General features: G+C 38.5%; 1 protein-coding gene across 4 annotated transcripts in view; it reads right to left on the bottom strand.

Moving 5' to 3' along the window:
* Positions 1-6452: 6452 nt before the first annotated feature.
* GALNT1 (polypeptide N-acetylgalactosaminyltransferase 1) overlaps positions 6453-12616 on the bottom strand; it is a 90853-nt gene continuing 84689 nt past the window's right edge. For all 4 annotated transcript variants that reach the window (XM_082323989.1, XM_082323987.1, XM_082323988.1 and 1 more), the window contains 3 exons: positions 11397-11495; positions 10512-10646; positions 6453-7578 (listed from right to left, as the gene is read on the bottom strand). In XM_082323989.1, the coding sequence (XP_082180115.1) occupies positions 7432-7578; positions 10512-10646; positions 11397-11495 (381 nt within the window). In that variant the 3' untranslated portion in view covers positions 6453-7431. The remainder of the gene's footprint in view (positions 7579-10511; positions 10647-11396; positions 11496-12616) is intronic.

Raw genomic sequence — 12616 nt, 5'->3', positions numbered from 1 at the left:
GCAAGTCCTTAGCCAGAAAAACAAAACAAAAAAACCCATACCTTCGGGGTCTAGTTTCTACAAAACCCATGACTCAGAAGAAGATACAATTTCCCTCAAGATGTCTTTCAGCACTGCTGCACAGGGCCGAAATGCACTTTTCAAGGCAAGAACACAAAGCAGACAAGTGGAAATGGCACACGAAGCCTCCTAGCAGACCAGAACCATGGAAAGGAAGGAGAACAATGAAGCATTTCATTGCGCCAGGGACCTGACTGAGCAGGCTTGAGATGGCACTGACTGCATCTTACGCACCAACCATGACAGGCAGGGCTAAGCATGCCTACAACAGATAATACAGAAGTAAAACAGCCTCTCAAGTGATCGGGTGTACACACTCTTACTGTGGGGCTGAACTTCAGTTATAATTGGTTGAAGTGGTTTCATGGGTTTTGTCTAAACTACTTCACATAAATACGCACATATGCACAAACTGTACTTAAATAATTCTTTGCTTTTTCTTTCAGTAATTCACATTCAAGATCACAAAAAGACCCAGGCCAGATCAGAAGAATGATTGGCTTTGACTACAAAGCGTAATTTTTGAGAGCTACTACATTCAAGCAAGCCATAAATATGGGTAATACAGAGTTGGTTCCTGTGGTTTTCAGCATCTGGGAATGAGAGAGATTTTTGGTTTTGAGATTTGCCTCCAGTTCATTCATCATATTAGTACAGCCACATCTGAACGGAATTACATGTGCAACTTGATCTCCCTGCCTCAAGGATACATTTCTTTTTTCATTTCACATGGGAAGAGGTTCTTTACCCTGGCAATGGAAATGACACTTTCCACTCCCAGCACTTCCCTGACTTAAAAGACTACAGGAGAAATTGCAAGCGAAGGGTTCATTGGCATTCAACAAGCCATCACTTACCATTCCACAGCAATCCCCTATAGTGACAGCTGTTACATCCCAAAATCCCAGAATACTTACCATAAGAATTGGTCATTTGAGCTGTGTCCATCTAAGTGGCATAAATCCGAAACTACCACTTTGCTAATCTGGTTAGCTACCTGAAAATATTTTCAGACCAAAAAGATCCATTAGAGACCTGGATACACTGATGAATCAATTCATATACATCAAAACCATGACAGAAAACAGCAGCTAGAAAATTCTTCCTGTTTTCACTGAACTTGAAACAGGGTTTCTGGTCTGAAACAATCCAGATCTCATCATGCAGCCAAGGCAACTACACAACTTATTCTCAAATTCTTTGGTCTGAATATTTCCAACGCTGAAGTCGCTGCAGCAGTGAAGGCTGGGCTTCTTTCCCACTTCCTGTGGACTGGACACGGACCCAACAGTTTTTCTTGGACCACATCACAGGATAGGTGCCTGCCTTTGCCAAAGTCAAGTTTGTAGGAAAGGCGTATTTCTAGAATTTAGAGGAAGCAGTGGTGAAGTCTCTTAAAACACTGGTTTAGCCTCCTTCCTATTAGCAGTTCACTTTCAGTATACAAACTATACATGGTCAACTGGTTATGGTCCCAGAAACAGGGAAGTGCCATAGCGGACACAGTATCTGAACAGTAAAGATTTATGACCAACTTTGAAATACACGGTGAAAAGATGGGAGGCAACAGACAAGTTGCAGGAAAGGAAATTCTGATTAGGCATTAGGGGAAAAAGAAACAGAAATTCCTCACCATGAGAGGTGTCAAATACAAACAGGCTGGCCTGAAGGTCATATCCTTCAAGATACTAAGAACTCGACTGTTGCTTCGACTGAGCAACATGATCTAACTTTGAAGTCAGCCCTGCTTTTGCAGGCGTTTGGACCAGATGACCTGCAGAGGTCCATTCCAACCCAAGAGAACAGCAGAAGTGGGAATGTCAGAAACTTGTGACTGAACCAGTATCATTAAGTACTGCGAAAGAAGTCCAAGTTATTTAAGACAGCAAAATAACCAAAGCTAGGCGATTAAACAGCATACAAGGAAAGAAAGCAAAAAATCTATAAATTCAACTTAATGCAAAATGGAACAAAGAATTACCTCTAGAGTCTTGTATTAGAAGGTAAATGTTCAGAAGACTAAAATGCCACTGAGGATCACTTCAGGAAAACATTTACCTAAGCACTATTAGAATGCATAATGGATAACATAGAAATAATGCACATTTTTAAAGGCAATATATGAACTCATCAGTACCTTAAACACCATAATCCAATCTTTGAAAGAATAAAAAAAAGACAACTCAGAGAAAGGTGATAAAAGTGAGACAGAACTCCACCAGAGGTGAGACCAAAGGGCTTTTTTTGAAGAGTACAAATACAAAGCATGAATAATATCAAGGTTATTTGAGAACTCCTAAAGGACATCCATCTACTGAAAGAAAGGTGATGCATTTAAAACTGAATGAAAGGACGTTCTTCTGCGTGTCTTGCTAGTTGCTTCAGAGGCAAGGAAACCAGTAATGATCATTTCAGAGGCGGGTTACTATCTATGCCCTGTACTGATGACATGGCAATTACTGGGTTTATTGTCAGAAGTAGCAGCTTGCTCTCATCTCAGAGTTTGGTTTTGATACGGCCCAGCATCACCTGCCTGAACGGCTCAGCATGGTAAGGATCAGTTGACACTGCATGAAATGCAAGCAGAATGCTAGAAATGCATTCTGCAAGATTCAAAAAAGACAAGTAGTGAGCAGCGTAGTAAGTTTTCGTCTCAATGTCATAATTTCTAGTCTCTAGACAATCTACTAGCTATTGGGCTGCTTTTGTTTTCTACATTAAAAGATTTTTAATTACACAGAAAGTACTATTTTGTTATTCAAAGCACTGTACACCATGTGCACCATCTTCACATAATATCACAACTATGTTTATTTGTTCAATTCTCAGTTATCAGACACAAACTTGGGAACCATTTGCTTTAAGATGATTGTAAATGTTCTTACAGACCTGAGAGCAAACAGCACTCTGATGTTGTGCAAGTTTGTGTTTTTTTTTTTTTTTTTTAACCTGACATATGCCTGTCTGACCCTAAGTCTCTAGTATTACAATGAAGTTCAAATAAGATGCAAGGTGCCAAAAGCTATTAAAATCTATTCTGTAACAACTGAATTTCCCAGTATTTCTTCACTACATTAACAATTCCTCCATACTTTCAAGTGAAGGAGTAACTAGCTTTGAGTAACTATTACTCAATCTTCCGAAGCACACTTGCATCTCCTTACTTACCTTGGAGGGGAAAATATGGCAGAACAAATCTGCCAAGGTTTTGCTCATCTCTCTCAACATGTTACATTACTTAAATAGAGCAACTAAGCAGCATTCTGCAGAGTAAGAATTAGAAAGATTATCTTACTTTTGCTGCTAACTTGTAACATACAGATTCGCTTTTGCCCATAGTACATGTCTCGGATTACGTCCATTGCTGTGATATAATGAAAAGCTACCGCTAAGCCCTTTATGAATAGTACTACCATAAAAATAAATCTACCAAAATACAACTTAATTTCATACTGATAAAACAAACCGGCAGAACAAGGCAAAGGCGCTCACAGTTGTACGTACACACAGATATCTGTTTTGTGACTTTCAGCATCTAACCACACTGAAGATGACCTAATCAGACCTGGCACAGTGTAGTTATCTAAAGTTTGTACCATAATACGCAAGACAGTTCAACTCAGTTAAAAGGCACTGGTGTTTCTCAATAAATGTCCTGACACAGGCAAATGAGAAGAGATGGAGAACAGAACACTGTCTTTAGAGCACGCATAGGAAATTTATGCTAAACATACTGAGCGCAGAACAGAAGGACAAAAAGAGTTTAATGATTCTCTTCAAAATATGACTACTGATTTTTTCCACTTACTCTGCTTGTATCTGCTATCAATGTCAAATAAGGCAGTAGTGTTTTGTTGTTGGTTTTTTTTTTTTTTTTTTTTTCCCCTCCTACACCTGATGTGAACAAAGCAGCCATAAATGCAGAGGCACTGGAAAGCAGAGAGGGATTTCTAGAAATTATTCATATGCCTAATAACACAGGTATGTTACACAGTAAGAAAAACCACAATGCTGCTGGTTTTTTTTTTTTGTTTGTTTGGTTTTTTTTGTTTTTTTTTGTTTTTTGTTTTTCCCAAAACAGGTTAAATAAAAATAGCTACAGAGGTTCTAAAAATTCCAACTGCAGACTTCAGTATGGGAAGACAGATTAGATGGAAAGGAATTAAGTACGCCTGTAACTCTGAAAGGATAGAGTCAACTAATATTCCTGCTCAAATCTCGGCCATACAGGTACCATGCCCGTCAGTGGAAGACCACCACGGGGAGACTGCAGCTAAGAGTCACGGAGGAAGCTCACTTTCAGCAGGGAGCTCTGACAACAGCCACCACATTTGTGGTTAAGAGAAGCTACAAGAAAACCGTGGGGAGGGAGCTATTCTGTGGCTGTCTTTGAAAGGTGCTTAATACAACAAAGTATTTGAAATGCACATTAGTAGAGGGACAGGCAATCTTTGCAGAAGCCCTGTGCTGTCCATCAGGACAGTACAAGTGCCAAGCATGTGCCATGGCAAGATGGGCAAGCTTAGCACAGCCCACCGCCAGTCAACCACCACCAATTACCCCACCATGGGACTGGCTGAGCTAAGGGGTTTCGAGCCAAAAACCTAGAGGTTGCAGACACTCTCCAGTCTGCTGCTTCCCCTCCCCATATTCAGCAGGGAAGAGGGCTACCTTTGCAGGTAAGGATTGGTAAGGTATAGGCTGGAAATCGGACTGCTACTTCAGCTATCTGAAGCTGACAACTTAGTGCGTGGATTTTCAGTTGTGCGATGATTTTTACTGCAGTTTTCTTTGACCAACATATTAAAATCATTTGTTGAATTAATAATGGTCAAAATCACAGTAACACTGAGGCCTCCTTCCAGGTTTAGTTACATTACAAGCCATGGCACTTACATTTTGTTAACAGGATATCACAGCGATAATCATAAGAGTTAAAAATACAAAGTGGAAGTGTATTCATTTTTGTGTGTTCAGTGATGTGCCACATACTTATGAAATCTGAAAGACTACATTAAGAAATTTTAAAAACTTACAGGACTTTTACACTGTACTTCTGATGCTCCTGCTTCTTATTCCACAACAGGTTACCCACCTCTTACTTAGGAGCCTCTTCACTGGCAATGTATTTAAAGGGATGTATTTTGAGTTTGGGAACTTGTTTCTGAACTAATACATAACCTCATTTTTACCCACCCCTCACAAAAACCAAAGCTAGTTTGCTAAAGTAAACTAAAATAAAATCCAAAACATGATCCAAACCATCATGCACTTGTAACACAGCTGCAAATAGTATTTCAGTGGGCTAACATGCAGTATCAGACAATGACAAACTGCACTTCAGAAACAGTATAAAAGCAGAAAGGACCACAGAGGATCTAAGGAGTAAGAAAATGTATCAATTACAAATGATGACACTGTCACCCATCCCATCCTCTTCACTGACTGTACCAAAGGAATAAGTCTTCTCATATAACCACTAAGACAGCATTGTTGGTTTGTTTGGTTTTTTTTTTTTTTTTTAAAGTCATTTGGGTACATTTCAGTATCTTTCTGATAAATGTACTATACCATTACTTTCATAAATCCACTTCGACCTCGTAAGATTTGCAGGGCTATCCAAAAAGAGGGGTCAATGACAGACAGTTATATATTTAGATGCTTTATCTGATATTAATCCCAGATCAACTGATCCTATGTGTTTTTAAAGTAGCAACATCACTGCAATTTGTTAACACTTCCCCTGCTTTGTGTATGAACTCTTGTGTACTGCTGCAGAAATAACGGAGATAACGTGGACTAAAGCAACTTGAAATAGCAAATCTAAAACAGCCATAACAGCCAAATACAATTCCACACAACTGTTGCATGAGTCTAGGTTTAATTTGCTTTACAGGACAGTTGGCCAAACAATGACATTTATCATAAAAATATCCTCTTCATTAAGCAAATCTCGTTTTTCTTTCCAAAAGAAAATTCAATGTATACTCTGAGTGTTCAGTGGCTCATTTTCAGGATCAGCCCACACAGATTTTTCTTAACAAAACAAAGCAATTCAGTTAAAAAATGTAGACCAATGTAATGACATAGTCATATTGCTTTTGGCTATGTTAACTTTAAAAACCATGCCAATTTAGCTATTTTTCTTCAGGTTTTATTAGAAAAAAGCAGCAGATCAACATTACAATTCAGAGTCTAATCTAAATATGCACTTGACAATGAAGCACATCTGAATATGAAGTGAAAAAGGATTCCAGAAAACCTTCAGTTTTGCTGATCCCCTGCTACCCAAAACATGTGTCTTTTCTTCTGGCTTTCTGATGACTGAAATCAAACAAGGAACAAAAGATTTATTGCTATGAAAATAAAACTGTAGTACAGTAGTATGAGTCTTGGGTGCTAAGCATATTCTGTCAAGTTAACTTAATTTCAAAGTGTACTTAAATCTTTTGTTTGGCCATGAAAGTCCATAAGCTGACTGACCCAAGTATAAACTGAAACGGCAGGTCTGGACAAAAAAAAAAAAGTTAGACAGCATGTTAACCTCCAGTTTTCAGACAGTAATAAAAAGATACAATTCCAACAGTAAAGAAATAAAAAAAAAAGAAAAAAGTTGATCTGACATTCAAGAGCTAAGTTTATTCTTATGCTCATTTTGTTTGCACCCAAAATAATTTTAGACCCGCCAAAAAAAAAAAAAAAAAAAGTATTTATGGGCTATCACACAATTGAAAAAGAGAAACAATTGCCTTTTGACTTGGTTATTTTCCCCCACTGAGGTATAAAATCTACATATAAATTTGATACTTCACTATAACAAATTGTACTTTTCATAGTTCTGATTTAGTTTCCATTAAACCCTGTTTACTTTTTGTTTTTAAACCACAGAATTCTTATTTCATGTTACTCAATCTGGTTTCCAGCCTTCTCTTTCATTTATTTGTGGATCTATATTTAGTAGTCTGGTTACCACTGCTAACCAGGAAAAAAAATTCTTGAAACTTTCTTCATTACAACAGCACTTTCAGCAGAGGTTACTGATGTGCAAGCAAACTACAACGATATGCAGCTCTTCAGAGAGACTACTTCATTGATTATGTTTCCACTGTCCAAATGTTCTTTAAATTATTTGCTGGAAGAAACTCTTTCAATCTTGTAAACATCAGTGGGTGCAGTTTCACTAGTATGTGTGGTAGTTTCACATCCTTATACAGGAAGGCTTGTTCACAGCTACTGAGAAGCTGCAGGAGTTCTAACAGCTGACGAACTGTGGATTCTGCTGAGCAGAAGTTTCTTCTGTTGCTACTTAACAGTGTAGCCAAAGTATCAGCCGAGGTAGCCCAGTCAATCCTTGCTTTTCTTTAGAACCTCTCAGAATATTTCTGGAAGGGTGACATTGCGAAGCAGCCACTGCTGGGAGCGGCTGCCATTGCAGTCTCTGATGCTGGGTACCTGGCTGTCCTCTTCGGTGGCTTTGTCCAGGCACTGGTTACTGTTCACATGCAACAGGGTTAATTTCTTGAAGACAAAATAAAAATAAATTAGTTTTACAAAAATCACCAGGCATAAGCTAGCCAAAAAGTCTCTAGTAGCCATTAAAATTCTTCCATAGGTAAGTAGGAACTAGACAAGACTCCTTGGTTACTGACTCCAGATCCCAATCCTAAAGAACACTTAAATATGCTACTTGATGTTGTAGATACTAAAAACATTGCTTCATGAAAAACAGAACAGTTCGAACTTTTAAATGATGTTCAAGCAATATCCACCACTCTTTAGATAGGACTATACAGCTAAGGACCTTTGATGAGTTAGAAATTAAAGTTTGGTAAGATATACTTGTTATAATGGTAGTTTTGATCAGATCAGAATGAACACATTGAATATGTATTCAAAAGTATGTTTTTTTTCTCAGTTGGGGACACAAAACAGACCTTATACTATGTTCTTTTAGTACTATGTTATTTTTAAGAAGTATGTTCTTTTAAAAGTTGTGATAAATGGAGTTAAATCCAGTTGGTGGCCAGTGGTGTTCCCCAGGGCTCAGTACTGGGGCCAGTTCTGTTTAGTATCTTTATCAATGATCCGGATGAGGGGCTTGAGTGCACCCTCAGTAAGTTTGCAGAAAACACCAAGTTGGGCAGTAGGAAGGCTCAGCAGAGGGATCTGGACAGGCTGGATTGATGCACCAAGGCCAAGTGTATGAGGTTCAACAAGGCCAAGTGCTGGGTCCTGCACTTGGGTCACAACAACCCCATGCAACGCTACAGGCTGGGGGAGGAGTGGCTGGAGAGCTGCCTGGCAGAAAAGGACCTGGGGGTGTTGGTCAACAGGTGGCTGAACATGAGCCAGCAGTGTGCTCAGGTAGCCAAGAAGGCCAACAGCATCCTGGCTTGCATCAGAAATAGTGTGGCCAGCAGGAGCAGGGAGGTGATAGTGCCCCTATAGTCGGCACTGGTGAGGCTGCACCTCAAGTACTGTGTTCAGTTTTGGGCCCCTCACTACAAGAAGAACATCGAGGTGCTGGAGTGTGTCCACAGAAGGGCAACAAAGTTGGTGAAGGGTCTAGAGAACAAGTCTTATGAGAAGAGGCTGAGGGAACTGGGGTTGTTTAGTCTGGAGAAGAGGAGGCTGAGGGGCGACCTTATTGCTCTCTACAACTACCTGAAAGGAGGTTGTAGCGAGGTGGGGGTTGGTCTCTTCTCCCTAGTAAAAAGTGATAGGACAAGAGGAAATGGCCTCAAGCTGCGCCAGGGGAGGTTTAGGTTGGATATTAGGAAAAACTTCTTCACTGAAAGGGTAGTCAGGCACTGGAACAGGCTGCCCAGGGAGGTGGTTGAGTCCCCATCCCTGGAGGTATTTAAAAGACTGTGTAGCTGTGGTGCTTAGGGACATGGTTTAGTGGTGGACTTGGCAGTGCTAGGTTAATGGTTGGGCTCGATGATCTTAAGGGTCTTTTCCAACCTAAACGATTCTATGATTCTATGAAAAAAAAAAAAAGTTGTTTACGAATTCACATACATATATATCTTTTCCAATTCCTACTAATCTTACTTATGCAATTTTCCATACACCACTCCATCTACCTCAGCACTATCCTCGTAGAGAAGAGATCTTCGGAAGCTGCATTTCCTGCCACTGTACTATGGATACCCAAGACAGATTATTGCAATTAGGTGTCTAAAGATGCAATGTTCTTACCATTGATAAGGTAGAAACAAAACAAAAAGCACTTGCTGTTTGGTGAATAACTGCATGTAGTAATATTGCTCATCTTATTTATTTAAGTCAGGTAAACTAACTACATGAAAAATAAGAATGAATGGTTCCCAAGACTCAAATTTAATCATTTCAATTAATTAATCCTGAAAGCCTTCAACAGCTTTCTTCAGTCTCCTATCAGCAGTTGCTAGCCATATGCAGAAATCCTAGTAGAGATCCACTGCCTTCCACATTAACTGCCAACCTAATTAAAAAAAAAAAAATCATTCATAACTGTTTTCTTTTAGTCTTAAAAGCTGTAGATTTTGTTAACCCCTCAGCTACTAAAATCTCTAGCAAGTCTATTTAGTTAGAAATACCCCCTTTTTTTTTTTGAATCAGTGAAATGACTTTTTAGTGGCAATATCCCAAATATCTACATATTCTCTTTATAAATTAGTCATCATGATTATACTGGCAAGATTCTTCTTCCACAAATTGTCTAGCAACTGTCCTTTGCAACAACTGATTTTAAATTAACAAGCTTGAGAACTATTTTTTTTCTAACTAGCCATGCCATAAGTCAGAGTTCTTCACTGCACTACTCAATCACAAAATTGTTTCTAGAGCTTGCTGTCAAATTAATCATGAATGGATCAACAGCCAATGATTTCTAGATCTGGCAGTTCAACACATGAACTTCAAAATAAATTTTAACATTATGTACAAGAAAGAGAATGATTAAAATAAAGCTGTTTTAAGTATCTCTACCTTAAACATACCGTGATTAGAAATGTAAAATCTTCCTTATAATTTTGGGATGCTGATTTTTTAATTAGAAAAGTATTTCCTTTTAACCTTGTGCAAGATAAGACACCAGGTGCCAAATTTGTCACAAGATGGTTAGCATTATCTTTTACTGGTCCAGTAGATACCTGGAATGCTTTCTCCATTGTTGATCTCATTGTAACACAACACTACACTAGCAGACTATCTTTCTCCAGAGGATCCAAAAGCACATTGAAAGCATTCTTCTAAAAGCTCCCCCAAAACTCACTAGGTAATTAAATCAATACAGATGCTCATTGAGCGACTACACCATGAATTAATAACACAGGGAACATAATCCTGACTTTGTTTCCTGTTTTGACTGTCAAACAGTGGTCCCACGCTGGAATATGTTGCTCTGTAGGCTCACGTAAAAACCCAGGTTGTCTCATTCTAATGTCACAAGTCATTAGAAGACTTACCACTGGATCATATTCCCAAAGCTGATTTCCTTTTAGATGGTGGCACTTGAGCATTGTTACTGGGCCATTAAGTTTCGATACATCTAAACACAAATCATCTGTTCGAATTTCTTTGTTGGCAGTATATGAGAAAACCTAGACAGAAAAAGAATGAGAGGACCTGAAAAAAAAGTTGAACTAAAAGATTCCACGGGCATGGGGAACATTTGTGCATTTCTTCATTAATATCCACTAAATTTTTTTCTTCTTTTCTCTTCAGCATCAATAGAAAGATTTTTTTTTTTAAGGGAATAAATATAAACACTATATGAACAAGCTCTTTGGTCAAAATTGACATTGTTTTGAATTGCAGACTGCTTCCTGTGTAGAAACAGGAAGATCCCCAACACAGGTAATCTCTGCATATTGGAAAAGAATTAATCAAGAATTATTAACAAAGTAGAACAAAAAAACAGGTATAAAATAAATTCCAGAACTGACACCCAGAAAACTGTACATTAAAAACAGCATTTCAGGTACACGCATTTTTTTTTAAAGTAACAATGCCAATCAGGACGTCTAACCAGAAGACAATTCCAGAGAACCTACAGAAGGTAAAGTCTAGCTTATAGATGTTTCCTCCTCCCCTCATTTCATTTTTGGCTTGAAAGTTGATCTAAAAAAACATTGCAATCAGGCCTCAAAAACCTACAAATGACAACCACCAACAAATCTTGTCATGCATTTCCTCTTACAGGCATCTTCTTCAATTAGAGTTTCCTAAACTTTACAACTTAAGTACATTTTAAAGATAACTACTGAAAGAAGCGAAGAATTGTCCTGACAAGAAGTAGTGTTCCAAATAATTCAATACATTAAGATCATTTAAAAAAAAAAAATTGTCACCTGATTGCCACCCATTCCATGGCAGTTAAAGATTCCAACTTTTTCATTTTCTTTTCTTGCCATGTTATCCAGACATTGATTTGTCTCCACGTTTCTTATCTGAGAGTGAAAAAGAGCACATCACCAAAGGTGGTTATTTTTAGAAGAGAACTAGGTCCATATCAAACCACACCAGCACCAGTTCTCCCTGCTATACACCAGAGGTTATGCGAATGAAATCTAAAACATAGGAACTGTACTACAAGGAGAGACCACTGTCCAAGACTCAAACTCCCAAGCAAACGTTCAAGCTATCAGGTTACAGAAACCATGTTTGTTTCTTTGCTTTCTTTTGGGGATTCTTCCATCTTGGGGATTCTTTTTGCTCAAAGACTCAGCTACAACGGAATGGACACCATTGAGTCTTCAGGCCAAAACCTTCAGAAGTTTTAAAGCACTCTCCTAGGCGCGGTGGGTTTAACTACCTTTGAAATCACAGGTGACTGGGTTTAATTTCCTCACTTCTTGAGTTACAGACTAAATCCCTGTATTACTATATAGTAAGCAGGCATGAATATCAAGTCTCCAGGCATGAGTATCAAGTCTCCTGATAGTCATGCAGAAGCATGAGTGCCTGCTCCATTTTGTTAAAAGTGTTTCTTTTAAAAACAGTACAAAAATCACCCTACAACAGGCTTAATGTTTGGCTCAACATGACTTGTAGGGGAGAGTAGGTACCTGCTTATTTAGGACAGCATCATCTGTACTACCTCTACAGTCACTTAAGAAACCTTAAAGAAAAAACAGAGAAATGCCCAGCAAGGCTTAGGGATCACTGAAATTTGCTGGTCACTGATGACAGTTCTGTGGGTGAAGTTCAGAGCAGTTTTTAGGCAAAGTCCTTGTTTCAGCTGGTCTAGTTTTTTTAAGCAAAACTCTGCTCATACTCTACACAGAGAACGTTATACACGAAGTTATCCATAACTATACATTTCTGAAGGAATATTTCTAAAGCCCTTCTATGTGATATTTAGTACAGTAGTAAAAAAGGGAAAACATTTGAAGTACTGTATACCAAAGTTCAGTTTTCTGCCCCACTGAGAAGACAGATGTATCATTTTACAGATGACAGGAACGCAGATGCAAGATACTTGAACTTTGCTGGAGATAACTTGCTTGCACTACTCAGTTCAGAATACGAACAACTTACTGCGCAATGTACTTTACATACGGTAGATAAA

Source organism: Platalea leucorodia (genome assembly GCF_965183815.1).
Source record: "Platalea leucorodia genome assembly, chromosome: 1".
Taxonomy (NCBI): Eukaryota; Metazoa; Chordata; class Aves; order Pelecaniformes; family Threskiornithidae; genus Platalea; species Platalea leucorodia.
The sequence above is the reverse complement of the archived record's forward strand: the minus strand, read 5'-3'. Positions and strand labels throughout refer to the sequence as shown.